The sequence below is a fragment of the Zalophus californianus genome, chromosome 3, assembly GCF_009762305.2.
Source record: "Zalophus californianus isolate mZalCal1 chromosome 3, mZalCal1.pri.v2, whole genome shotgun sequence".
Classification (NCBI taxonomy): Eukaryota; Metazoa; Chordata; class Mammalia; order Carnivora; family Otariidae; genus Zalophus; species Zalophus californianus.
Genome location: NC_045597.1, coordinates 190696862 through 190724448, shown reverse-complemented (window position 1 = coordinate 190724448; position 27587 = coordinate 190696862). Strand labels below are relative to the sequence as shown.

Genomic DNA, 27587 nt, shown 5'->3' with positions numbered 1-27587 from the left:
AAAAACAGATCCACTTACCTACGGCTGGAGAGAGTGTAAGCAGAGAATTTCCAGGAGGGCAGGTTGACAACATCGGCGAAAACCTGAACAACACAAGCCTTAAGACCCAGCAGCTGCGGGTGTGGCCTCGTTCTAAGGGAATGACCCATCATGTGCCCCCAAAATTCATCAAAACACTGTTTAATTTCGTAAGAAGGCAGAAACCTCCCAAAGGTTCAGAAACAGGAGGTTCACTCAGTAAATTATGGGACTTCATGTTAAAATGATGTTGGAGAAATAAATTTCATATTGGGTGATCCAGAACGTAATGCAGTGTTTGAGGCACAATCTCATTTTGGCAAATATGCATGTCGAAGATGGTCCGTAAAGACAGGAGATGTTTGACGATTCACTTGAACGGAGGAGGCAAAGAGTATTGTCTAGTTGTCTATGTGTCTGAATATGTATTCCGAAAATTTTGCTAATGAATACTGCTGTTGCAGTAACAATAAGAAAGGACCAAATTTCCACGAATATCCATGTTTTCAAAGTTTGATCTGTCTGCCCCTTGTATCTGCAAATATCCCTAGTCTCAGAGACGTGCAGCCTGTGCCAGCAACCATCCATCCCTGCCTCTCCCCGGGGAAGGGGGACAGCCCTGCTCCCTCCGGGGCCATCCTCTCTTGACTCCCCTCGCAGCCCGCACCACCTCAGGTCTCCATGCTCCCCATCCTTCTGAAAGAACGCTCCCTGTCTCAGTCTCTGGCCATTCACACCTCAGCCCCGTGTCACCTGGCTTCTGTCCCCTCCACGCCCTGCCAAGGCCACCAGTGGCCTCCAGAATGCCAAACCCTCGGGCCAACACTGGCCACTGTTGCCCACTGCCTTTCTGCGCCTCTGACCTCCCTGGGCTCAGGGGACCGCTCTCTCTTCTGTGCCCCTTGTTCTCTCTGGCCACTGCTCTTCCCCCTCAGCCCGAGCCCTCCTGCTGAATCAGTGTCTTCACCCGTGGCCCTTCCTGACAGCCCGTGCCGGGCTCATCCACTCTCCTCCCTCACTTGTGAGCCCCCACCATCCATTCCCACATGCCCACAGACCACGTTCCCAGGTCCCCCAGGAACAGCTGCCCAGGCCGTCATGCCTCACACACCCACCGGAGGGATTTTTCTGGAACACAACTAGGATCAAAGTTCTTGATTCAAGTCCTTACAGACCGTCCACGGCTTCCAGGATGAAAGCAAGCTCTGTAGCACGGTGATGCCTCTGTGACCCCGAGCAGTCCCATGAGGGCACACTTAGCCCTGCGCCCTGGCTCCTGTCCCCAGCATGGCCAGTGTGTCCCCTTCTTTAGGCTCTGTGACCTCCTAGAGACCGCTAGAAGCCCTGCTCTAACCTTTGTCTGTGATCTCCATTCCTGGTCGCCAGTCTGATCCACTTCTCCTTCCTTCTGTCATTAGTGATCCTTGCTGACACCCCATTTTCCTTGGCCCCCCTCACAAGCTGCCCTCTCTGCCCACAGGCAGGGCCTAGAGGGCAGGGAGCCCAGCACTGAGCACGGCACCTGGCACAGCAGAGCTCCTCCGCAAGCACTAATGAAGGGAGACATGTGAGAATCGCTCTCATTCTGGGCTCAAAACAGTAAAGCCAATCTTTGTCTCCCACGACAGCCTTTTGACTCTTTGAAAACAGCTCGTTTCCCCCTTGAGTCTTCTTTTCTCCAAGGAAAAGTCTCATCCCTGAGATGGTTCCCAGTGGGAGAGGCTGTCCGCATGGGGGTGCCCAGGTTCCGTGCCTCTCTTCCCTGCCCGGAGCTGAGCACAGCTGCCAGGTGTCCTCGGGCCAGCTCACAACTGCAGAAGGTCGGGAAAATGGAAAATGCGTGCCCAGGAGGACAAGACAGTAATGGTTTTAGAGTTCTTCCTGCTGGAATGACAGGGGACAGACAAGGAAATGGGTTAAGGGGAATGAGATGCTTTTGACCGGGCATCTTGTCTACCATGGCGACACGGCAGTGTGACCCCCGGTTAATAGAAGGTCCCCGGGGTGTCAGGCAGACCCACGTCTGACTCTGGGTTCCAACATTTCTCTCCAGTGCCGGTGCCCACGTTACCCCCCCAACCAGTGACCTCGTATATAAAGGGGGAGATGCTGGGACGTGCTTGGCACGGGATGGGGCACACGGCGAGTGAGGATAGCAATGATGGCATGGAGATCCAGGCACTTGGCACACGATTATTCCTTGTATTGTTATCGTCAAAGCACTCACTGGGGAAACGTCTTCTGTTTCATTTGATAAGAACTGACCCCTTCCAAACCACATCCCCACCAAGGTCCTCCACACAGCCCCATGGGCCCCAAAGCAGGTGAACAGTCCTGTCAAAGCCATTCCTTCACAGGTGCGGGTGCAAACTTACAGGAAGTGTGTAATTCCCCAACGAGCTCCGAAGGCGCAGACAAGTTCACGGGACAATTGTTAGCCGGCACATTCAATGCAACACTGTGACCAAAACAATTTTAAATCAGGTGCTGGAAGTAAGACGGCTGGTGTTGAAATTATCCCAAGCTAAGAAGACTCCTGCATTTCAGGACCCTCAGTGTTGCTTACTTCATTAGAAGCAGAAGGAGAAAAGTCACACAGAATTTCTTGGTGCTCACATGTGCAATTCCCATTAAGAAAAGCGGGCTGTGGAAAACCTGCAGCTTGCCAAGCGGACACGGGAGGAGGGAGGCCCGCTGCCCCGGCGAGCACACGATTAGCCAAAGACCGTAGACAACGGTTTATGTGAAAACTGCTGCTTTCTGCTCCAAAGCTACGATTTTTCAGAGGGCGTGAAAAGAATAAGATTTTGCCTTTGTCATTATAAAGTGTCTCTTTTCTAAGAAGCTTAAAACCCAGCATCTCATTTTATCTTCTTTGGGGGCTGGAAGTAGGGAAGCTTTGGACTTAAAATAGCTTTTAGCAGAACAATGCTTCCGTGGAGCCCGCCCTCTGCAGCAGGCCGGCCACATTGTAAAGTCGGGGGGCCGACGGCAAGGAGCCCAAAGAATGGACAGCTGCGGAGGGGGGCCAAGGGTCTGGCTTGCGTACAGGAGGGAACCTGTGGGCGTGACCGTGCTTCCAGTAGACTCTGCAGCCGGCAGCCTGGTCTTGCGTGCTGCTTCTGCCACTCACTCTCCAGCTGTGTGAACTTGGACCAGGTCCCTTCACGTCTTCCCACTAAGTTTCACCATCTGTAAAACCTGGTTGAGCAGAGTGGCACCAGCCGCCCAGGGCCGTAGCATGAACGAGTTGTCATCAAGTGGAGGGCGTGCTGGTTCCATGCCGTGTCAGCGTTGGCCCTGACCGTGTGTGCGCTGTGTGTGCTGCCGTGTGTGACGCGTGTGGCCCTGGCCAGGCACACAGCCGCTCGCTGACTCGCCGTGATGATCACGCCCCGCCACGCCACCTAGGAACCAGGATTACAGTTTGCGATCCTGGATTCTTAAACTCTGTGGCTCTGTGTCTAAAAATTAAGGCCTGCCAAACAGCGGCCGGCTAGTCCTGCTTCCTCTCTGAACGTGCTGGTGAGCGTGGGGCCGTGAAGGCACACGGCCCAGGGGTCAGACTGGCACCAGGATCAAGTTCCACGCACTCCTGTCTTTAAGCGTGCATAATCCGCTTCCCCCGGCACCTAATGCTGCAGGAACAGACATGGCCACGGTGCACCTAGTGATTTTTCCGTCATTTATTAAAATGCCTGTCTTGGTTAAAACTCACGCCTGCTGACTTAATGACGGTTTAAGAAATACAAAAATAGGAGTACATAACGCTCTATTTGCTGTGGCCGGAGACGGCTTTTATCTGTCACAATTTTGCACAAAGCACAAATTGTTGCAAAAATACCCGAACTTTGCTATCGTGGGGGCGCTTTGAAGAGCTTGTTCGGTGAGTGGCAATTATTCACAGGCCCACGGTAAGGCCCAGCACTGGCGCAAAGCCCTGCCTGCCGTGGAGGGGCTCAGAGCCACCTTCCAGGCAAAACCTCGGCCACAAAGGCTCAGCCGCACAGCGGCGAACAAATAGTGTCACAGGAGCCCCTTGAGCTGAAACAGATTTTCTCGTGATGAGCGAATCTGAATGAACCTGGGAGCAGCAAGTAGGCTGTAATTAAAACTCGAGGCCCAAATGCCCGTTTCTTTGCAGCAGAACACAACCGGCTTATTTCAAGCCAACCTGGTTTGAGGATCCGGGTCCGAGGGCAGAATGGGCAGCGCAGGTGTGTGTCCCGCCCCGAAGGTGGGAGAGGAGGCAGGGTGGTGCCCCCGCCCTGCTGTGCAGGAGGGGTGCGGTCGTGCCCTGGAGCCCCTCCAGGCCCCCCCCCACCCCTAGGAGCCGTCTCGGGGAGCCACCGAGTCCTGCTGTCTCTTGGGGACCAAGAGAGAAATGCGTTTATAGCCGAGTCTCTCCTTCTCGTTGCAGGTGGCCCGGGAGCTCCAGCCCTCCGTGGTGTGGATCGGAGACACGGAGAAAACCTTCTACAAGAAAGTCCCCAGCACAGAAAGGATGGTGAGGGTTTCTAGATCTTTCTCCATTTGGCCTTTTCTGTCCCCCCTCCCAAGGGGACTCTTACCGGGGACTGTCTCCGCTTTTCAAGAACGTCTTCTTTAAAGGGAGAAAGGGAATGAAGGGGCAGCCGTCTCTCTCTGCCCTATACATGTCTGTATTTGAAAAATTTCAGTGGTCTGATTTTATGAGGAATAATTTAGGGGGAAAAAATGAAGGAAATTATGGAAGGAAGGGGGAGGAGGAGCTTTGGACCCAAACATGTGACTCAGAGGTAAGAAACAATTCAGAGAATTTTCCTTGGTTAAAGCAAATGGCACACATAGGAGTTATTATTAGGATTTCCTATTGTTCATAATAATAAATAGCAAAGGCCTGAAATTTATGAACAAAGACCTTCGACAGAACTGCTAAGTGCCTGCATTTGGGGCCCCCGGGGAGCCCGCTCTCAACTGCTTCCTTCCTTCGTTTCTCTCCCACAAGGCCCCCCTCCCCCGAACTTCCCCCCACAAATCACCAGCAAATTTCCCACAAGTTAAAAAAAAAATTTGCAGATACACATGATTGTTATTCCACATCAATTTGCACCAAAGCAAATAGTGGTTAACTGTGAATTTCTGATTAAATTCATAAGGATTTTAATCACTCTCGATCCTTATGTATTATACATCATTTTTAGCAGGTAGAGATGATTTGGATAAAGAATGAAAGCTCCATCTTTTCTTCCCCAAATGAGCCTTGATTGCCCTGTCATTTCAGGAACTCTTAAGAGGACTCATTCATTATTAAATCCGGGAATCTGGGAGTTCGCTCCCTCTGCTGGCCAAGTTGCTACATGGAAGAAAGTCCCCACGTATGAACACGTGAAGGCAGGCGTTACTATGAGCCAGATCAGAAATCTGAAGAGGCGTGCGGGGCGTGTGTAATCCAAGGTGTCACACACCCGACGTCATCAGAAACTTTGTCTTAATGGGCAAGCGCTCCTCACGCCCCCACTGGTCATCAGCCTGGGGAGTAGGGGACCTGGGTTCCGGGCTCACTCTGCCATTCACTTGAGCTGGCTGTGTGTCTATGAGCAAGTAACTTAACCTCTCTGAGCACCCACTTCCTTAACAACTTAATTAAAGGGTTCCAGAGAGCACAGCTTCCAGTTCATGGGGCGCCCCTAGCATTCTCTGCCATGACCCCCTCAGGCTGTGGCTTTGCTATCAGCAGTCACAGCATCTGCACCCAGAGTCTGCGGGGAGACCCAGAGGAGCCCTGGGGGGCAGGGCTGATGGTGGGGAATGAAATACGGGCTCGGCAGACACCTCCCACAAAGGGAGGCCCTGTGCAGGGCAGGCAGCTGGCAAAGGAGAGAGACGAGCACGGTGTCTCTGGGCCTCCCGCCTGACCTGGCCCTACTGTTGCTGATCCCAAGAGACTCAGCCCAAGCTCCAATTCCACAAACATGGCCATGGGCTAGTGTTAGTCCGGTAAGAAATGAAGGCCTTTGGTGGCAGAGTCTTTGCAGTGGACAAATAGGACCTTTGTTCTGTCCAGGTCCGCATTAGAAGAGCCTGTCATCTGTCAGGGGAATTAACGGTGCTGAAGAGCATGAATCACTTTCCTAGATAATTCCCAGAACACCCGAGGGTCAGCAAACAGAAGGGCTCCTTGGGTTCCCAAACGTCCTGAGCCATCCCACACAGACAGAGCTGCGAGGGGGGGCGGGGGGACATCACTGAGTGCCTCCTCCAGCTGTACATGGGAACAGGTGCCCCCGCTCACCCCCCAAGTCCTGGGCCTACCCCTCAGGCTGCCCATGCTGCCTTCCCGGAATTCCGGAGTCAGGGCTGGACCACCTCTGATCTCCTTCCCCCACCCAGCCTCTGACTTAGGCTCTTACCAAGTCCCTCAGCCACCAAGGCCGGAGCTGTCTGGGGCATTGTCCACCTGCCTTCTGAAGGTGGCCACCAAAAGCCAAGGGCAGCACCTGCATCCACAGGTGACAGGAAAGCCAGAGGCATCACACCAGCTTCTCATTGCTCACTCGGCCACCCCTGGGAAAGCCAACAGCCTTCCTTCTACCGTGGTCCAGCCTCTGTCCCAAAAGTTCCACGATCCCAAAGGCACTGAGGCACAGAGAAGAAAGTCCATCTGCAAAGAAACTAGGAGGCTGCCAAGCCCACCACCCACAGCTACAACACAGACCCCCCACAGTGGCTGCCACCTGGACTGGAGGGATTCCAGAATCTCCTCTTGGAAAAAAAAAGTCTCACAGTGACTTACTCCCCGCTTGATGCCTCAAGCTTTAGGTTAAGGCTCCAAGGTGGCAGAATGTATGAGGATCACCCAGTCAACAGCAGCAAAGCAAGAAAGAAGTCGAGGCTGGCCGCGATGGCTCCTGAGCTTGGCTCTGCCCTGGGAAGCTGAGCTCCCTGGTGCAGGGACCCCAGGCCCAACACCTAGGACAGCTGTGAACAGGAAGGAGAGGTTCCCAGGGGTACAACTCCTATGTCACGGAAGCTTCCAGCAACTCTGGGAAGGAAGCCGTCTTCCCCTGTTTTGCACAAGAGGACAGAGGCTCCAAAAGAGCCACAGCGTGCTGGGGATAGTGCCGGGACCCAGAAACGGGTTTGTCTGAATGCAGAGGCCAAGCCCTCCTCCCCATTCGGACGGCACTCCCAGCGGGGATGCCCCTGAGTGCCAGGCATTCTACCTTCCTGCATGCTTCCACCCACGACGTGGACACCCATGTCTGCCCACCACACCTCCCCCACCCCCGGGCCACTCCAGACCACATCCTGAAAACTGCCCGTGGGGCCCTCTGGTCTTCGAGACGAGGTGCCCCGATCCAGGGTCCCCACACTCCTGCTCACACCCTCGCCCTCTCCCGTTGTCCTCCACACCCTGAAAAGTCCTTCACCTCTAGACTTTCGGCAATATCCAAGCTCCCAGCAGGCCCCAGCCCGGCCACCCTCAGGAACAGCGGCCCAGACAGAGGCCTGGACGCAGCCCGCTTCCTTTCTCCTCCTCCTGGGAGCATCCTCTCCACCAGCTGCGGCTCACACTCAGCTGGGCAGGTGTCTGTGGACGAGGCGAAGGGAGTAAACAATGAGAGCAGACAGGCTGCGGCAGCATTTTCTGCACCATTACCCTTCGTCACTCCATCGAGCAGGAGCCTTCCCGACGTCGCAAGAGGCCTCCATGAGGGACGCTCCTGCTTTGTTGGAGCTGGCTGCAGTAGGGTTTTGTGGAGGCCGACTGCAGAACAGCAAACGGAAGTTGCTGTGTGGATGCTAAGCCCTAATTTGAGACTGCCCTCTGTGGGGACTGGCAGACCGGCCACAGAGGCAGTGGCTGTGGAGGTCGCCAGGTGACTGTGGGGATGTCGGCTGGCGTGATGGACGGGTGCCAGGGTCTCGTGCATAATGGACAGGCCTCTGAACTGGAACAGGGGTGGCCCAGGTGCAGGGGAGTGCTGACTGAATGGACTCGCCTTTCATTCTCACCCCCTCCTAATGAGACTACGCCTCACCATCAGCAAGGATGTCACCCTAGATGCGGCCCAGGATCAACATTTGTTATCCAAATAGGCTAATTAAGTTCAGGTGTCCCTGCCATCTCAGGACGTGCAGGTAGCAATATCATCTGCCTCAGAACAGGCAGACGGCACCACTATCACCATGGCAACTAGGCTGCTGGGGATGGGCTCAGACCACACAAGCATGGCTCTCACCCCAGAGAGCGGCAGTCTCCAGCGTCACTGGGGCCCTGGGATCAGTCCTGCTTCCACCAGCCTTTGGGAAGCTCCCCCATGCGCCCTGCACATCCCAGTCACCCTTGACATCTGCTTTGTTCTCCATCAAGCTTCTTAAAAGACCAGTCTGTCGTCACCATCCCCGCTCACTCCTCAACCCACCACCATCTGTTTGTTGCCTTCCAACTCCTTCGAAACTGCTCTCAAAAAGTTTTTCTTTGACATCCATTTTGCCAACAAACACTTTGGTTCACTTGCTCTCCCTTTATGCCATGTTCAAGATGGTTAAATTCCACTATTTCGTAAAACTCTCTTTTCCCTTAGCTTCCATAGCCCTGGCCTCCTCATACCCCAGCAACGCTTTTTTCTGTGTCTCCTTCTGTGTCTCCTTGAGTTTCCATCCCAGGCCCGTGACCCCTTTCTCTCTCCTTGCCCTCCTTGGGCACCATCTCATGGCTTGAAAAATCACGCCCAAACCAATGACTGTCCCACCCCATCCCCAGCCCAGTGCTCTGCCCTGAGGCTCAGGTGCCTGCATCCTTGGGGAACCTCCCACACAGTGCTGCAAAGCCTGCCCAAACTCTCCTCCCTCACTACCCACCACCCAAACTGCCGCTGCTCCTGCATTTTCAAAAGGTTGGTTTTATTTAAAATAACCACTCTTCATAAGAGGGCTTTGGATTCACTCTGGTAAAATGAACCCTGAATATCACCAAACTCTCTGAGCCTCATCCAAGTGCAGTAGGATATTTCCTGGCATAGGTATAGATATTCCTATGAGGTCTCTTCTTCCAGAATCTCAGCAGAGGGCTTTCTTCAGTGGCATGGAGCCCAAAGGCAGTTTCTCAGAGCTAAGTAGATGAAGAATTATCATTTACCATAATGGAAACCGATGGGAGATTTTTAGACATTCATTTTGAGTTCTGTTGGCAAATTGCTAGTTTCCTCCAAATAGCAAAGCCCCCAGCTTTTCTGTCTCTTAAAAACTTTGCTCTTCAGTAGAGCAGACCTGGCATTGTTTCCTACCAGCACTTATATTGCAGAATAAGACACCAATTATCCCTTAATAAGCACTTTGTCAGACAGACACATTATGCCACGCAATCCTCACAACATCCCTGTCAGTTAGGCTCTGTGATTATCCCCATTTCTCAGATGTAGGGACTAAGTCTCAGAGAAATTGAGCAATCTGCTCAAGGTCACACAGCTGTTAAGAGCAGAGCCAAGACTGCGATCAAATATGTCTGAATCAAAATCTATGCATTTAACTATTTGCCATACCATCTGCCTATTATTCTGGAGTTTCTTCCTTGGGCTTGTTTTGTTTTTGTTTTTGTTTTTTGGTGGGGAGGAGAGGGAGTTTGCACATAGCCTGGCCCCCAGGTTAAGTTCAGCATCAAAGTAAAGGCCCAACAAGCACCCTTCCCTGTCCCAGGACAGCCCAGAGGCTGAGTCTGAGAGATGGCAGCTTTCTGCAAAGACCTGGGGTGGGGATTAAGGAACAGCCCTCTCATGAGCAGATCTTCATCCTCATTGTGAGAGCTGTCCATTTCTAGGATTCCAGGAAGTCTCATTCCATCAACCCTCTCCTGTGCTTTCCCCTCTTTTAAGCTCCTCTGTTCTCCTGGATGGAATCATACAGGGCCATTGCTTCCTCCTGGTGGAGCTAAAGGAGGCTCTGGGTTCCTGTGGGTGCAGGCGGAAATGATAGGAAGATGCCTGGTGGTCTGGCCTCAGGCCCAGCCTCTGGGATTTATTTTGCTGTAAAAATCCCATCTCTTTCTCTGCTGTGAATTACATTATAAAAAGTCTCCTCTAAACTGAATCCAACAACATAGAAAAAGGATTATACACCATGACCAAGTGGGATTTACCCTGGGTTTAACATCCAAAAATCAATTAATCTAATATAGTACTATATCATTAGAAGAAACGACAAAAACCATCTCATCTCAATGCATGCAGAAAAAGCATTTGACAAAAATCCAGCACCCCTTCATAATAAAAGACTCAACAACATACGAAAAGAAAGGAACTTCCTCCACCTGATAAAGGGCAACTACAAAAAATCCACAGCTAACAAACAGCAAAAGACTGTATGCTTTTCCCTCAACATCACCTCATCTCCCCAGTATTATATTGGAGGGTCTCACCGGGGCAATTAGGGGAAAAAAATGAAATAAAAGGCATCCACATTGGGGAAAAAAAGGTAAAACTATCTCTATTTGCAGATGGCATGATCTTATATATAGAAAATCCTATAGGATCCACTAAAAAAGCATTAGAACTAATAAACAAGTTCAGCAAGGTTGCAAGATACAAGATCAATACACAAAAAGCAACTTATCTCTATACACTTGCAATGAAAGATCAAAAATTAAAATTAAGGAACAACCATTTATAATAACATCAAAAAATAAAATATTTAGGAATAATTTAACAAAGGAAGTACAAGATTTCGACTCTGAAAGCTACAAAAACGTTGAAAAAAGTTAAAGAAGACCTAGATAAATGGAAAGATACATCAAGTTCATGGATTTAAAAACTTAATATTGTTAAGATGGCAAGAATTCCCAAGCTGACCTGCAGATTCAGTGAAATTCCCATCAAAATGCCATCTGACGTACTGGCAGACATTGACAAGCTGATCCTAAAATCCATATGGAAATTCAAGGGACCTTCACTAGCCAGATTAGTCTTGAAAAAGAAGAACAGAGTTAGAGTACTTACACTTCCCAGTGTCAAAACTTAACCACAAAGCTGCCGCAATCAGGACAGTGTGGGGCTGGCATTAGAAGAGACATATAGATCAATGGGATAGAATTGAGAGTCCAGAAATAAACCCTCCCTAACGTTTTCAATCAACTGACTTTTTGACAAAGGTGCCAAGACAATTCAATGGAGGAAGTATAGTATTTTCAAAAAATGGCGCTGGAACAATCAGATAGCCACCTGCAAAAGAATAAATTTGGACCCTTAACTCACACAATATTCAAAGATCAACCCCCAATGCATCAAAGACCTACAAGAAAGAGCTAAAACTCTAAAACCCTTAGAAGAAGGTAGAAGCATAAATCACTGTGACCTTAAATAAAGCAATGATGCCTTAGATATGACACCAAAAGCACAAAACAAAAGAAAAAACAAGTTGCACCTCATCAAAACTAAAGACTTTTTGCTGTAAAGGACATCATCAAGAAAGTGGAAAGACGACCCAGAGCATGTAAGAAAATACTTGCAAATCATAGATCCAATAAGGGACTTATGTCTAGAACATATAAAGAACTCTTATAACTCAATAATAAAAAGAAAAATGACCCAATTTTAAAAGTGGGCAAAGGATCTGAATATGCCTTTTTCCAAAGAAGATAACAAATGGCCAATAAACACATGAAAAGATGCTGAACATCATCAGCCATCAGAAAGACACAAATCAAAACCCCAATGAGATACCCCTTCACATCCACGAAGGTAGTTAAATTAAAAAAAAGGGGGGGCGGAAGAAAGAGAACAGAAAAACACATAATAACAAGTGTTCACAGGATGTAGGGAGATGTGAACCTCAGCCACTTTGGAAAGAAGTCTGGCATTTCCTCAAAAGGTTAAACATAAAGTAACTATTCGATCCACAGCAACTCAATTCTTGTGTGTGTGCCCGAGAGAAATGTTCATGGCGGCACTATTCACAATAGCCAAAAAGTAGAAACAACCCAGATACCCATCAACTGATGACTGGATGCCAAAAATGTGGCCCTATCTGGACAATGGCTATCATGTGGCAAGTAAAGTGAAGTATGAATGCATGCCACAACATAGGCGAACCCCAAAAATGTTATGTGAAATGAAAGAAGCCACTGACACACACGTGCGCACATGCACACCACATATTGGATGATCTTATTTCTATGGAATATCCAGAATATACAAATCTGTAGAGACAGAAAGTGGATAACTGGCTGCCTAAGTATGGAGAAAAGGGTTAGGGTAGAAACATTCAGTGACTGCTACTGGGCAGTCTTTGGGGGATGATGAAAATGTTCTAAAATGGACTATGGCAATGTTTGCACAACTCTGTGAATATACTAAAAGCCACTCAATTATACAGTTTAAATAGATGAATTGTATAGTATGTGAATTCTACCTCAATAAAGCTGATATGGATACATCATAATAATATATATCTAATAATAAAATATGACATAACAATATAATAATAATAAATATATATTTTAAGTCTCCTTTGCAGCCCTCAAGTGAGATAGGCCCTTACCCAGGAAGCGGGCTGGGGGGGGGGGGGCACGCAAGCCCCCGGCACATACCCTCTGGGAGGGGGGACCCCAGCAGAGCAGAGGGAGGAGCACAGGTTTGGGAGTCTGGGTCCTGCTTGTCAACTCTGGAACTCAGGACATCACTCAGCCTCTCTGGGCCCCAGGTTCTCATCTCTGAGTGAGGGGGACTGTCCCCTCCGGGGGAGGTTCTGAGGACTCAGTGGGGGAGTCCATGTCGTGGAGAGAGAAGTACCTGGAACCCAGTAAGCCCCCACCAGCTGCTACTTACTAGGATTATTCAGCTGGAAGATGCATAATCAGCCTGGACAAAAGAAGTGGTAAATGCAGGGTCAATGTCGGAGAGGACCAGCTTCCTGCCTTATCCTTGGATAGCAATGGAAACCCCTGGTCTCGTGCCTTGCTGGGGCCAGAGCTCCCCGTGTTTCTGCAGCTTGCCATCATTCTTTCCTCCTAACGGCCGTGCAGCCTCTGGGCACCTGCCCTTTCCTACCCAGCCTCCCTCCTGCACCTTGTCAATGCAGACGTGGAACCGGGCCTCCTCGCTGGTCGAAAGAAAGGAAAAAGAAGAATGCCAACCACCGCTGCGGACATGCTCGGACAACAGCCTCATGATGCAGAGCAGTCACCCCTGGCTGTGCAGCTCCCCGGGGGCGCCCCTGCCCTCCAGGGTCCTCGATCATACCTGACTCCCCCTCCACCGTGCAGAGAAATTGGTGCACCCAGCTCTGACTCCCAGCTCTGCGGGGCCCACGAAGGGCATCCTGCGGAACACGGTATCATAGCACATGAGTACCCCTGTCCCAGGGGCCCGGCAAACCGTCCCCAGCACTGTCACCCCACCCACCAGCTGTGGCTTCAATGCCCTGCCGCTCCCTGTTATTCCTGAGCATTGGGTTTATGAAACACCTGCTCTCCCCCAGGTGTAACAGGCCCTACCTGCCTGCAGGGTGTCTCTGGGCTGGGCTGGGCTGTGCAGGGACCCACGGGGACACCAGGGCCGGGCAACAGGGGACGGTCCCTGCAGGATGTTCCAGCGAGCTCAGGCCCGCTCCTGCTCCAGAAAAGCCATGCACTGGCTTCTTTCAGTCCTGCTCAACATTCAGATTCTAATTGGATCAATCACCCCTGAGCCAAGTGGGAGCAAAAACAGCCGCGACCCTCAGGGCTGCTCTGCGGAGGCTTTCTCCATCACCCCACTGTCCTCCTCCCTACACTTCTTCCTCGCGCGGCTGTGCCAGTGGAGGCTAATTGAAAGCTGGTGCGTTGCCATGGCAATGTGGCCAAATCTGACCCCCACGGGCTGGAAGTCATCTTCCCTGGGGTACCCTGCATCTTGCTCCTTCCTCTCCCTCATTGCTCATCTCCCTCAAATAATACAGGTTCAGACTCTTTCCAAACTGCTTCAGAGAGAGAAGCATCACACTCTTTTGTAAGCAGGTGCTTTTCAGACAGGAGAACCAGACCCTCGGAGGCTTCCTGTCAGGGCCGTGGGCGAAGGCAGTCTGGGGTTCACCCTCAGAGCAGTTCAGAGGAATGCGGATCACCACCGCGAGGCCCTGCTCCGGCCAGCTTCCCTCTGCTTGGAAGCCCACCCTGCTTCCCATTCTGAGGGTCGAGGTGTTAGAAAGATCAGTCAGGTGCTTCCTTCCTTCCTTCCTTCCCCCTTTCCAAATCTGAATGCCAGAGGTAGAGGAAAGGAAGAGCATGCAATTCAAACCACCCAGACCAGCATGAACTCTGAGAATCGTGTTTATCTGAGCTTTGAGGTTCACTCTAACACATGCATGCCGCGGTGCCTTCTAAGAATAAGTGTTCTTCCATCCGTAATTCTTTTTTCTGTTCATGGGCTCATTTTCCCCCTCTCCCTCTTTCTCCCAGATCGAGCCTAAACGCCTCAAAAAACAGCTTCCCAAAATCCTGAGACTCCTGAAACCGGACGACAGGATTCTGATTGTGGGAACAACACAGCGCCCTTTCGATGCTGAACTTCAATCTTTTTGCAAAGTTTACCAAAAAATTATTTTGGTTCCCAGACCAGACTATGCTTCCAGATTCGGCAAGTACCCCTGGCCCCTTCCCGTGTGTGGTGACGGAGGGTGGGCCGGGTGGCGTCAGCTTGCAGGAGTGTGGCACCGGGGTGGGGACCTCACCAGAAGGTGGTGGAGATAGAGCCTATGCACTGGAGATGGCGCCAGACATGGGCAGAGCCTGGGCCGTAAATACAAACGACCAGGTCGTAAGAGCAAAACATGCCTGTCTGTTCTGTTGTTAACATTGTTCGTGTACCCAGGACAAAAGGAAACTGGACAGGGATTATTATTTTGGGCCCTGAAGGTGACAAAAGTCATTGCGGGTGCTAATTTTTCTTTGGACAGGTGGATTAGGTTGAGTAGTCTTGGACCCACGGTGACGGTGCCTCTCTCAGAGAACATCATTCTTTCCATGGGTTGATTTTTTTTTTTTTTAAGTTTTCCAGTCTCAAAGTATTAGGGCAGGAGCGTGCTGACTTGCTTAAAATAACCATGAAAGATAAGAGCTCCTTTTTCAGTTTTTTCCTCTTGACCAGACAAATTCAAAATCTCCTTCTTTTGAAACATATTTTTAAGTGGGACTAACACTAAAAACGTGATTCTGGAGGCAGTGCAATGAAACTGTAAAGAGCCATGAGATACTAGCCCTGAGGAGACGTGGTTCTGAATCCCAGTTCTGCCACGGGATGGCTGGACAACCTTGACAGCTCAGTGGACCTTCTCAGTCCTCTACTGTTTCCTCGGTAAAGAGGACTCTTTAGTCCCCAGGGCTGTCATGACCCTTATGTGAAGCAGGCAGCAGAACACCGAGCACCGTAGCAGCCCCTGGGAGAGCCCGGGTGGTGCTGGGCAGGGAGGAAACCAAGATGGCAGCCGCGGTTATGGCAAAAGAGTACGTGACCCGGCAGTGAGTGGCCATGGTGGTGCAGTGGTGGTTTCTATTACCTGCTGCCATGGAACAAACCACCCCAGTAGCTTAAAACAAGAAATTATTCCATCTCATGATTCAGAGGGTTCATGGGCTCAGACAGCAAGTATCTCTGGATGTTGCAGTCGGACGTCCGTTTGAGCTTCATCTGAAGACTCGACAGAGCTGGATATACGTGGTCATTCACTCCCGTGACTGGCGTTGATGCTGGGAGCTCAGCTGGGGCTGCCAACCAGATAGCCTACACCTAGCCTTTCCATGGGTCCCACGAGAGAGCATCCTGAGAGCAAACGTTTCAGGAGGTTCAGGCAGAAGCTGGAAAGATTCTCGTGACCCAGCCTCAGAAGTCACACAAAGTCCCTTTCACCAAACTCTACGGGTCAAGAGCAAGTCCCAGGCCAGCCCAGATTCAAGGGAGGTGGACTACCCAAGGGTCTAAATACTATAGCGCGGCTCAGTGAGGGGTTGTCTTTACTTCTTGTGGTGCTGATGATGGTAGTGGTAGTCACAGATTTGGTATAGACGGTGATGGTGGTGTCAGTGTTGCAAATGGCCGTGATGGCAGTGGCCGCCTGGTGCTAGGGAAGAGGAAGGGGGTCACATGGGCGGGGTGGCGGCAGCGGTGGTGGTGATGGTGGCCGTGGTGCAGGGTGGTCTGGACAGGAAGGTGCTCCCAGTAGACCAGGGCTAGAGGTGAGACAGCCTATGGTAGCAGTTAACATTAATAAGAGGAATGAGAATGACCAGGTCAGACTTGGTTTCTGTGCATCCTTCTCCAGTCACAATAGCACCCCCAAAGCAGAGGGACTTTGTGACCCTTTCTGGTTGTTGTTAAGTTCCTGGCCCATGTTATTTGCTAGAGAACAACCAGCCACTCCATTTGCTGTGCGAGCTCATTTCTGTCTTGATAAACTGTGATCCTGGCTTCACAAATCCATGTCATACACAAAGTACAGGAGGAGTTGGTTCGATTATTTCTCCATCATTCTGGGGGCTTCTCCATCTCCTGGAGCCTCCAGGCCCTCCACTGGGTCCTCGCATTCAGCAAGCATCAAAGGAAAAGAGAGAAGACAGTAGAGAGTATCTCACAGGAGATTTTAGGGATAAGACCCAGAAGGGCCGGCTGTTGTCTCATTCGTGTTGCGTTGGCCAGAATGACTCCCACAGCCTCACTGAAGTTCAAGGGGGTAGGGCTGTGCAGTCCCACCAAGGAAAGTTTTGGTACGGAGCTGGGTGGGTGCCAGCAGTCTCCACCCACTGGGAGTCCACACAGAGCACCCCCACTCCTGGCTTTCCTGCTCTCATTTCTGTTAGTCAGATTTCCTCTCAGGATCCCAGCGTTTGGTTTGGTTTGGGTTTTTTTTGTTGTAGATACGTATTTTAAGCTATCTTAACGGAATAAGGTAGGGTGTTATTAATTTTCAGGGACCAGAGCATTATTCTTGACTTTGGATTGAATAGTTTCTATTGTTTGACAAAACCATCAGCCCTTTAAGAATGAAGTTATTGATGTATAACAAGGACAGTCGTGTTGTTTTGATAAAATGCTAGGCATCTCTAAGGACACAGATCACATTACAGATTCCAACCTGAGTCTCTCCGTGGCAGCATCATTGGGGAGGAAGGAGAAAGCATCCCTTCACCTGTGGGCAGATGATAAACCTGCATGCAGGGGTTCTCTTGGGCCCAGGGCGCTGTCCACTAAACCTCATGCTTCTCACATATTTCTTCCATGGTGGGTGATTTGTTTAGGTCGCCATTCCTGCTGACATCATAAATGCTGTCCAGCATTTCCTCCAGTGACCTTGAAGTTTTCATAGCCACAGTGGCTGGGACATCTATCTTAAAGAAAGACTGTTCCTGTCTTTGCAGTGATCAAAAATAGTCTCTTCCAGCCCATACAGCATGGGCTGCAAATCCATAACCTGGGCCTCTGCTTGGCCATCTATCTACCAGCCGCAGAGCGCAGAAGGTGTTGGGGAACATTCACCATCCGGCTTCTTACATCCCTCCAGGCAGGGTGGGGGAGGAACGGCACCGAGAAGGGGAGGGTGGTCAGCCTGAGGAAGCACGATCCTTAAGGTTTACCAAATAGAATTCAATATTTACCTTCTTACCCCAAATCAAGCTGTTTCCTTCAAAATGTCTGCAAAGAAAATCCACCCGCAAGGTTGATTAATGCCTCATCTAGTCCCCAGAAATCCCTCTGGGCCTCCTCTTCCCACATTCCTAATGCTTCATGCTCTTGCCTCTCTTCCCGGGGGTCTGTTTCACTAATAACCCAATTCATCGTAGGCCCCCATCCCAGACCCAGTGTCTGGTCAGATGAGTTCAGTCCACGTCTTCCGATTCTTCTGGAATTCTAGTCTTCAGAGGCCAGAAGCTCATCCAAATCACATTATCACTTCCTGGGCTTTTGTAAAATCACAAATAACAAATGAATTTTAAGAGACTACGTCATCTCAAGAACACAGTTGGGAGCCAGGACAGAATCCATTTGGAACGTCAAAAGCAGAGAAGGAGATCCAAAGACCAGATTCTTTTCAGTCTAAAGAAGGGAAAGAGAAGGCAGATTAGGCTGAAGACGTGAGGAGCCTTTGCATCCAAGAGGCGGAAGGTAAAACACAGCACTCAGTCTGGAGAGCCCCTCAGCCGCCCTCGCCATGTTCCATTCGCTGATCCGGTCCTCCCCACCCACCCACAGCCAGCCCTTATGTCTGTTGTGCTCTCGTCCTCTCCACCTGCGCTGCGGGGCCAAAGACTCGGAGGCCGAGGCTCCAGAGTTCACTGTGGGGTTCCCACCTCCATGAGCCCTCCAGGCTGTGCCTCACTCTGCACCTGACACCCTTCTCAGCCCCACCACAGGTGGCTTTGTAGAAGCAGCAGAAGCTATTCTTTTAAAGGCAAGTCTAGTTCATCAATAGGAGAAGTCAAAGTGATTCTCTTTCCCGTTCTCTGGATCTTGAGAAGACTGTGGGCAAGTGGCGAAGTCCTGCTGTAGCTGTGACTGCCTTCACCGTTTCCCTTACGGTGCCTCCATTAACAAATGGTGAGCTTGGGGGGAAAATCAATGATGTGTGTATTTTGAGGACCTTGGGTCAAAACTCTGTGTAAGTATTAAGTACCATACATTTTAAAGTGTCAAGAGTGTGTTCCTAGGTACTTGCTAGACCAGAGTAATTGTAGTTTTTTGCTCTGTTTCTAAAGAATCTTTACTTATAGAGAGACCTCTCATGTTGGGAGGCTGGACAGCTGTGACTGTCATAGCTTAGCAGGGAGGCAGGGATGAGAGCCCTGGCCCTCTCCGTTTGCTTACCCACTGGTCCACTCCATGCCGCGGGTAAGAAGTGTGCCTGGGGTGCACAAGGCTGAAGCTGTCTGAGTTTCCAGCCTGGGACATCTACTGGGTCCTCAGCTGGAGGAATTACGCCCTGTGCTTCAGCATAAAGCCTGCTCCCTTCACAGCTTCCAGAGTCACCATTCAGATCTGTTCACCCTTTTTTTCGATGTTATAAATCTGGGCAGGGGCACGCTAGATCCCAAGGGATGATGCTGCCTGGTCATTGTTCTTATTTTTCCCATGGGTTGTATTTTATGATTTCTAAGTCTTCCCCAGTTATATCCAGGTCAGGGTAATCTGTTTTACAGAAATATTCTTTGGCATATTTTGTATTTATGCTTTAATGAGCATTAGGAAACTTCGGTACAAAATGGAATGACTAATGATAATTACAAGAAGAGTAACACCACTACAAGAAAATAAACTGCCCACCATATGCTAGATCAGCACTCTTCCAAGCACTTCCTCTACATTCTTGTATTTATTTCTCACAGCAGCCTGAGAAGTAAATCTTTCTACTTGCATTTTATAAGTAAGCCTAAGATGGATTCGAGCTCAAACAGTGCCACCAAGGAAGTAGCCAAGCAGATCTAGGGGATTAGATGTTGCTTTAGGTCAGTTTGGTGGCCCACGTGGCCCTTGATACCTAGCCTTACACAGCTGGGAGACACAGTATGGCCCCAGGGTAATATGCACCCCTCCCAGCAACTCAGCTCACCACAAGGCCAAGGACCACCCCCACACCCCCATCACCACCAAAGTCGATGGTGGAGGTGGATTGTTAAAATGACTCATGACCCAAAATCCCACTCTATGATGTGGTTCATAGATATACGGCAGGTCATTCTATTCCTGGACAATAATTAGACCTTTTCATTTTATCAAGTATTTGTGGATCAATGTATTTGGATGAGCTAGTCATTTAACAGACCTGACAGTGTTCAGATTATATAATAATGGTCATTTAAAAAAAAAAAAAACTATTTCAAATATTCCTTGAAGAAGGTCAAAATGCTTGGGAGACATTTGACTAGATCCTCCCAGCGCTCCAGCACTGAGAATGGCTCCGAGACGGGTGGCCCTGGCAAAGTCTCACCTTTCCCACTGTCTGGATACAATGAAACAAGGCATATGGTGAATCTCATGTACTTCCCTCTCTTTTGTGGAACGGATGTAATTCCTTGAGTGTAATATTATTTCAAATGCTGTGTGGGAGCCCATTCTATCTCTTAAGTTCAGTAATTCCATAATTCATTTTCACGACATCCCTGTGTTCTAAGAGAAATCTCTCTGTTACCCCAGGTCCCAGTAACCCAAAGAACAACCAGGGGTCCACCCAGGGGATTTCAGTCAACCTCTGCCTGTTTACGATTGTTGGGGGTGGAGAATAAGGGTCAAATTGCACCCAAAGGGAACTGAGCCTGCTGGTGATGAATGGAAATCGGAATCTGCATTCCAATTCCACATATAAAAATAATGCACAAAAACTTTATAATTAAAAAAAAGTCAAACTCCTACTCATACAAACGCTTTGGAAAATATAATATTCTGAGGAGCAGAGATCCTATATGTACCTTATCTGAATTTCCAATTTTGAAAGATTTTGAACATCTTTGAAGATACCACACTGAAACTATCCTGAACATGGTTTCAATTTTTCTTGTTTTGTGGGTCTAGGACCTCAGGCCATTGATATGTATGTCTTATGGTTGAAAATCACTCAGAGGAAAAAAAGTATTTAGTTACATGGCTTCCTGGCTCATTTGAATTACAATTAAGATGGAATGTTCCTCCTGTACATTCCTTTCTTGATGACATGCAACTTTGTACCAAGACTAGATAATATTGCTTTCTCTGTGGTGACCTTTGTTCTCTGTGTCTTTTCCACCATCTTGGATACAACAGTTCTGTGGAAACAGATCATTCAACGCAATGGAGGCATCATTACCAATGCCTTGAATATAAGTTGCCTGGCAAAGGTCACCGATGGCTTCACCCAGGGACACATAGTCGAGATGGTTCAAGGTGTGCTCACAGACCGCAGAATACGGCAGCAAACTTACAAACCGCTCACAGCTGCCGAGTTTATTGCAATGTTAACCCGCATGAGTCCGGTGTACCAGGAGGAAGAAGAGAGCTTTAAGGTAAACGGAACGCCTATGTGTCCAGGTCTTAGTCGCAAACACTTGTCACATGACCTCCTCCCTCTGGTTCCTGAGTTTCATGAATTTGTTATATACAATGAAATTTGGAAATTGGAAATTTTTAGATCACAAATTCGTTCCAGCCTTGCCAGTAAAGCATGTGCCTTCCAAAATTTAGGAAAAACTGTGGTCTGTGACCTTATAAATTAACAGCCAAATTGCAGAAATAAATAGTAGCTTTGAAACCACTGGATCCAAACACACACACACACACACACACACACACACACACACACACACACACACACACAATATGTACATGTACACGTGCCTTCCCCTTGGTTCTCACTGGTTTTTACTTCATAGTTCATGTAATGGAACAAGCTGTGCATACATAAAGAAAACTAAGTAGTGCATTTCCAGCCCCTGCTAGTTTTGTCCCTGATTCGCTGTGGTGTGCTTCATTTTTCAGTGCATTTGCAATAGAAAATCACAAGAGAACTCAACAAAGTGTAATTTTCTAATTTTGTATTATATTGTGTGATGTTCATGGAATTTTTTAGATCTAGAGGAAACTGAGAACCAGCTCTTCCAAATCCCCCTCTTACAGGAGGAAAAGAAGTTGCAGAAAGCTATGCGTCTTATCCAAGCAAATCAACATGAAAGTCTAGACGCCCAGGCCAGCAGGCACGCCTCACACTCCTTTTAATCAAAATGAATACAGTTGTGTTCACTTTCTAGACCTGGAGGCAGTTTCCTTGGCCAACCGGGAAAACAAGGAAGGAAAATTATATCCATGCAATTATACCCACCACAACATTGGCTATGCAATCATCAGAAAAAAGAATCAGAATTCTCGTCTAAGCCTTGTGTGTCTGGAAGCCTGCTTAAGATTAGGAAAATTTCCCTCTGCAATGTATCACTTTTCCACCAACCCTAAAAACCATATTTCCCTCCTGCTTTGCTACTAATGTTTCAGTACAAGGTGGAAAAGAGTCACAATACTGATTCCCCCCCAAAATTAGCATAGGGGTTGGCAAACTTTTCCATAAATGGCCAGAGAGCAAATATTTTAACCTTCGAGAGTTCCGCAGTCTCTGTCACAACTATTCAATCTTGTGTCATAGTATAAAAACATTCATACAAAGTATGTAAATGAATGGGCATGGCTGTGTTCTAATAAAACTTTATTTGCAAAAACAGTCAGCAAGCCAGATTTGGACCATCAGCTATAGTTTTGCTGACAGGGGTCTAGCAAAACTGCAAAGAAATATTTCCAACTCCAAGCTGGAGTTTTTGTCAAGGATTTGAATTAATGTTCTTGTTAACTGTTTAAACCTTGTTAGAATTAATTGCAAATATTTGTCCTCTTCATGTGATAGATCCTATTCTCTTCTGAAAGTCCCAATTTTTTTCCTTTGTAAAATAATCATTTTCCTTCTTATTCTGAGGAGCTAGGTTTAGGGTATTAAAATCTATGCTTTCTCTTAGCTGGGTTTTTAACTTTCCGAAGTGATTTGTAGAAGTTTTTCTGTTATAGGTACTGGAGGTCCAGTAACTACAACTGATCACACTATTCAAGAGAAGGAAATCCTACCATTGTATAACCTGATAATAAGAACACATAGGCTTCTCACTTCCATTCTTGGCATATTTGATCATTTTTTTTTTGAGCAAACTAAATCATTTTTCCACCATCACTACTAGCCCCCTTCCCCATCAGTTTCTGCTTCTTATAGTAGCTCAAGAGCTTGGCACAGCACTCAGCCCCAACTAGATGTTCAATACACATTTTTAGTGGCAAATTTATTGAGCAGATGGATAGATGGGCTGCCACTTCACACCGATGAATAATATGATACTGTGGTTGTAGTTGCCTGTGACCATGCCAATCATTTCTGCCCTGAGAAATTGGACCTAACCGTGTTTCTGACAGTGTATCAGACTAGCATCTTGCAGAGTCTCCAAACACATCATATCGCGCTCTGTGGACATGATGGAGAAAATAATTAAGGATAATGATGGTGATATTCATAATAATGTTAGTTGATACTTACTGACTACGTATGTGCCAGGCGCTGTTACAACTCATTTAGACCTCATAATTTCCCGATTTTTCAAATGGAAATTGAGTCATAGACAGGTATGGTAGGCAGAATAATGGCCTTCCAACGATGTCTACATCCCAGTCCCTAGAACCTATAAATATGTTAGGTCACATGGCAAAAAGGAGTTAAGGTTGCAGATGGAGTAAGGTTGTTAATCCACTGAACCTAAAATAGATTATCCTTACTTATACTGGTGAGTCCAACATAATCATAAAAAGTAGAAAAGGGAATCAGAAGAGAGAACCAAAAAGTTAGCAGCGTGGGAAGGATCCACTGGTACTCCAAGTAGCCCCATGTTGCTAGCTTGAAGATGAAAGAGGGACCAGAAGCCAGGAGAGCAGGTGGTCTCAGGAAAGTGCAAAAGATGAGGGAATAGATTCTCCCCTGGAGTTCCAGAAAGGATTACATCCTGCAGACACCTAGATTTTAGCCCAGTGAGATCCATTTTGGACTTCTGACCTTCAGGACCGAAAGATAAGAAATGTTTTGTTTTACATCACCAAGTTTGTGGTAATTTGTTGCAACAGGGAAAAAAAAGGAGGCAAAGTGACTTGCTCCTAGTCACACCGCTAAAAAGGAGCAGAGCTGAAAATCAAACCATAGTCCAAAGACAATGTTATTACCTATGTTCTATACCATGTCTCAATAAATTAAGAGTTCATCACCTTACATTTAAAACAAAGCCAAAGCAGCAATGTCCACAATAGCCAAACTGTGGAAAGAGCCAAGATGTCCATCGACAGATGAATGGTTAAAGAAGATATGGTATATATACACCATGGAATATTATGCAGCCACAAAAAGGAATGAGATCTTGCCATTTGCAACGACGTGGATGGAACTGGAGGGTGTTATGCTGAGTGAAATAAGTCAATCAGAGAAAGATACGTATCATATGACCTCACTGATATGAGGAATTCTTAATCTCAGGAAACAAACTGAGGGTTGCTGGAGTGGTGGGGGGTGGGAGGGACGGGGTGGCTGGGTGATGGACATTGGGGAGGGTATGTGCTACGGTGAGCGCTGTGAATTGTGCAAGACTGTTGAATCACAGATCTGTACTTCTGAAACAAATAATGCAACATATGTTAAGAAAAAGGAAGAGGGGGAAGATGGCAGGAGGGGAAGAATGAAGGGGAGTAAGTCGGAGGGGGAGACGAACCATGAGAGACGATGGACTCTGAAAAACAAACTGAGGGTTCTAGAGGGGAGGGGGGTGGGGGGATGGGTTAGCCTGGTGATGGGTATTAAGGAGGGCACGTTCTGCGTCGTGGAGCACTGGGCGTTATGCACAGACGGTGAATCATGGAACACTACATCGAAAACTAATGATGTAATGTATGGTGATTAACATAACAATAAAAAGTTTAAAAATAAGTAAATAAATAAATAAATGAAAAGAAGCAGGTGAAATGAAAAAATAAATAAATAAATAAAACAAAGCCAAAGCAAAAAGAAAGATGAGAATAATCCCCAAGTGCCAGGAACAAAGATAAATCTCAAACAGGGACAACCATGTGCCTGGCATGCTGCATAGAGAAAAGTCAAGGCTAGGAAACAAAAAAGAAACCAGGGCCATGGAGGATAAAGTGGCAATACCTGCTGCTTCTGTGACCAGATCTGTGGTATGTCGACATCACCAAGGAGCATTAACTTCAAAGCATCACTACAAGATGTGTTTTTGCATTTGGCTTCCAAGGTTTGTGTAGAAGCATGTGTGGGGGAGGGAGAAATGAGAGAGATGGAGACCACAACAGAGCCTCCTACTCAGAATGAACCTGAAAATAAAAATTCCAAGACATTTTAGGAAATCTGGTGCTAAGTACAACCTTACAAAGATGTTTAAATTAATATAATTCAGATGTTCAAAAAAAAAAATGAAGGCATCATTTCCAATAGAGATGTACACTAAGTTTTGAAACAAAGACAGGCAGAAACGGAATAAGAAGAGATAATTATGGGGAAAGGCACAAAAAGAAAGCTTGGAAATTAAAAAGACAATAATTTGAAATGGCAAAAATAAAAGAGGTGTGAACTCTAGACTAGACATGGTCAAAGAGCAAATTTATGGACTGGAGGATACTCCCTCCAGAAGCAGCACAGAAAACCAAAACGGTAAAATCTATAAACTGCAATTAAGAACCTTTGAAGACATTGACACGTAACTTAAAGAGGCTCTAAAAGAAAAGAATAGAAGAAATATTAGAGGAACAATTATTTGAAGAAAGATTTGCCGAAAATATTCTTGAATTAAAGACATGAGTTCTTAGGTTAAAAATGACCTCCAAGTGACCAGCGGAACAAATTAAAAAAATCCACACACACATACATTATTGTGAGCCTAGGACTAAGATAACAAACTAGTCTTCAAAGATGCCAGATTGCCTACAAAGAAACAATGGGGAGGTCTGGCAGCTCTTTGATAGCAATCTATTCCAGAAGACAGTGCGATCATTTCTGCAAAGTGCTGAGGAACAATAACTGTGTACATATATTTATCCCCAGCTAAATTACCACCCAAGAGACAGGAAACAATAACGACATTTAAGACTTGAGAAGACTGAGCTAGACTCCCACTCAGAGCAATTTAGAAATATCCAGTAAAATTAAAGATGTACATGCCCTACCCACCCCCCAGGAATTCTGTTTCTATGTATATGCCTTAGAGAAGTTTTCTCATAAGTATACAAGGAGATATGTACAAATTCCTAGTGACAAGTTGGAAATGGCCCATATGTCCATTAATAGGAGAACTGATAAACAACTTGTAGTGGAGTCATTCAGTGAAATATTATTACTACTCCAAAGTTTATAAATGAAAATGTTTCTCAGCTTTCAAATGAAAAGTGAGGGTTGAGAAAAATGCATTCACAGGGCCAGCTGGAACCACGAGGTGTTTGGTTGGTATGTTGGCTCCAGTATTTCTGCCATGTCTTCAATAGTCCCCCTCCCAGTGTTTGTGTGGCCTCCCACGGCTCCCACGTGTCTAGCTTCTGGTGGCCGTGTGTGAACCCCAGAGGATCATTCATGTTACCAAGAAAGCCCACACCCTCAGGATAGAGTAAGATCCCCAAAAAGATAGGTGACTAGTTGATGGGAAGAGCTGCTGGTTAGATGTGGTCTGTGATTCTCTGAAACTGTTAACTCCTTGAGGTGGAAATTTCAAGTTTTGTCAAAATACGGGTTGGAAAACCCCCTGAAAAAGAATTTGTATTAAATATACATTAAATGTCCAAAGTTTAATGGCTACTTGTCCCTTCCTTCCTTAGCAAGCTCTTCTTTATCTTTAAGAATGTTCCAGTGAATTTGTGCCGTTTTGATATTTTCCTAAACATCTGTTTTATTTCAGAACTGGTACGCCAAAACCCCCACGGGTAAAAAGCGAGCCTTGGCGCTAACAGGAGGGGACATTGAAAAAGAAAAGGATAAAGGGAAAAAGAAGGGGAAAAAGGAGAAGAAAAAGTAATGCCCTTCTGAGGAACCATCCTTGAGTGTCTCAGGGATGGAGGTGGTCCTGACCTGCTGGGGAGAAGACTCACCATTGCCTGTCTGAGGAAGACCCCGGCCGATGCCCTGAGCTCATCCGCCCCTGCATTCCCTCAGATCTTTAGTAGGCTGCACACCACGTTCGATGTCCATCACAATCGTTTCTAGAGCTCATGATTGTTTCTCAGTCTGTGTAAAGTTTGTGTGTAATGGAACTCCACTCCACACACAATCTTTCCATCTCATCAGCACTAGTCACCAAATTTACAACGTGATAGTTAGAAAATACTCTAATTTGACAATTAGTAAGTAATTTGAGTCTGTCACCAGCACTCTGGCTTTTTATTAATCCATATACACTGTATATTATCTTGCACATATTTTAATACAATAATTCTTTGCTCTATTAATCTAGTTTATATAATGGAATAAAAACTGTTGTCTTTGAGCCGACTCAGTAATTTGGTTGCTGGAGCCAAAAAAGATGTTTAAAATTAGCGAGCTTGGGGGCACCAGAGTGGCTCTGTCAGTTGAGCATCTGACTCTTGGTCTCAGCTCGGGTTTTGATCACAGGGTCGTGAGTTCAAGCCTCATGTTGGGCTCCATGCTGGGTGTGAGCCTACTTAAAAAAAAAAAAAAAATTAACGAGTTTAATCTTCTGATTTTGAAGACGGCGGAACCGAAGCCCAGGATCACACGGTGGACATCTGGGACAGAAGGACTAAAATCATCCTCCCTTCCAGCCTGGTGCTCTTGAGAAGCATGTGAATATGAGCAGGCTGATGGCTAGATGAAAAGTACTACAGAAACATAGGGTAAATGTGGAAAAGAGGAAACCTGAATGCAGAAGCAAGAAATGCTAAATGAGAACAAGACTAAAAATTAGAAAAATAATGGTCAAAGATAAATTTAAATTTTGTATGAATATGAAAGTTTGTTGGGTGGAAGATAGTAAGTAACCTGCTCCTAAGTTGTGGTGAGAATGCATCAGAGGAAGC

The 27587-nt window shown here is 47.4% G+C and overlaps 1 protein-coding gene across 1 annotated transcript in view; it reads left to right on the top strand.

Moving 5' to 3' along the window:
- IQCA1 (IQ motif containing with AAA domain 1) overlaps nt 1–27031 on the top strand; it is a 156880-nt gene extending 129849 nt beyond the window's left edge. Inside the window, exons 16-19 of the mRNA XM_035726476.1 lie at nt 4439–4525; nt 14432–14609; nt 20757–20995; nt 26453–27031. Coding sequence (XP_035582369.1) covers nt 4439–4525; nt 14432–14609; nt 20757–20995; nt 26453–26569 — 621 coding nt within the window. The 3' untranslated portion in view covers nt 26570–27031. The remainder of the gene's footprint in view (nt 1–4438; nt 4526–14431; nt 14610–20756; nt 20996–26452) is intronic.
- The last annotated feature ends 556 nt before the right edge of the window (nt 27032–27587 follow it).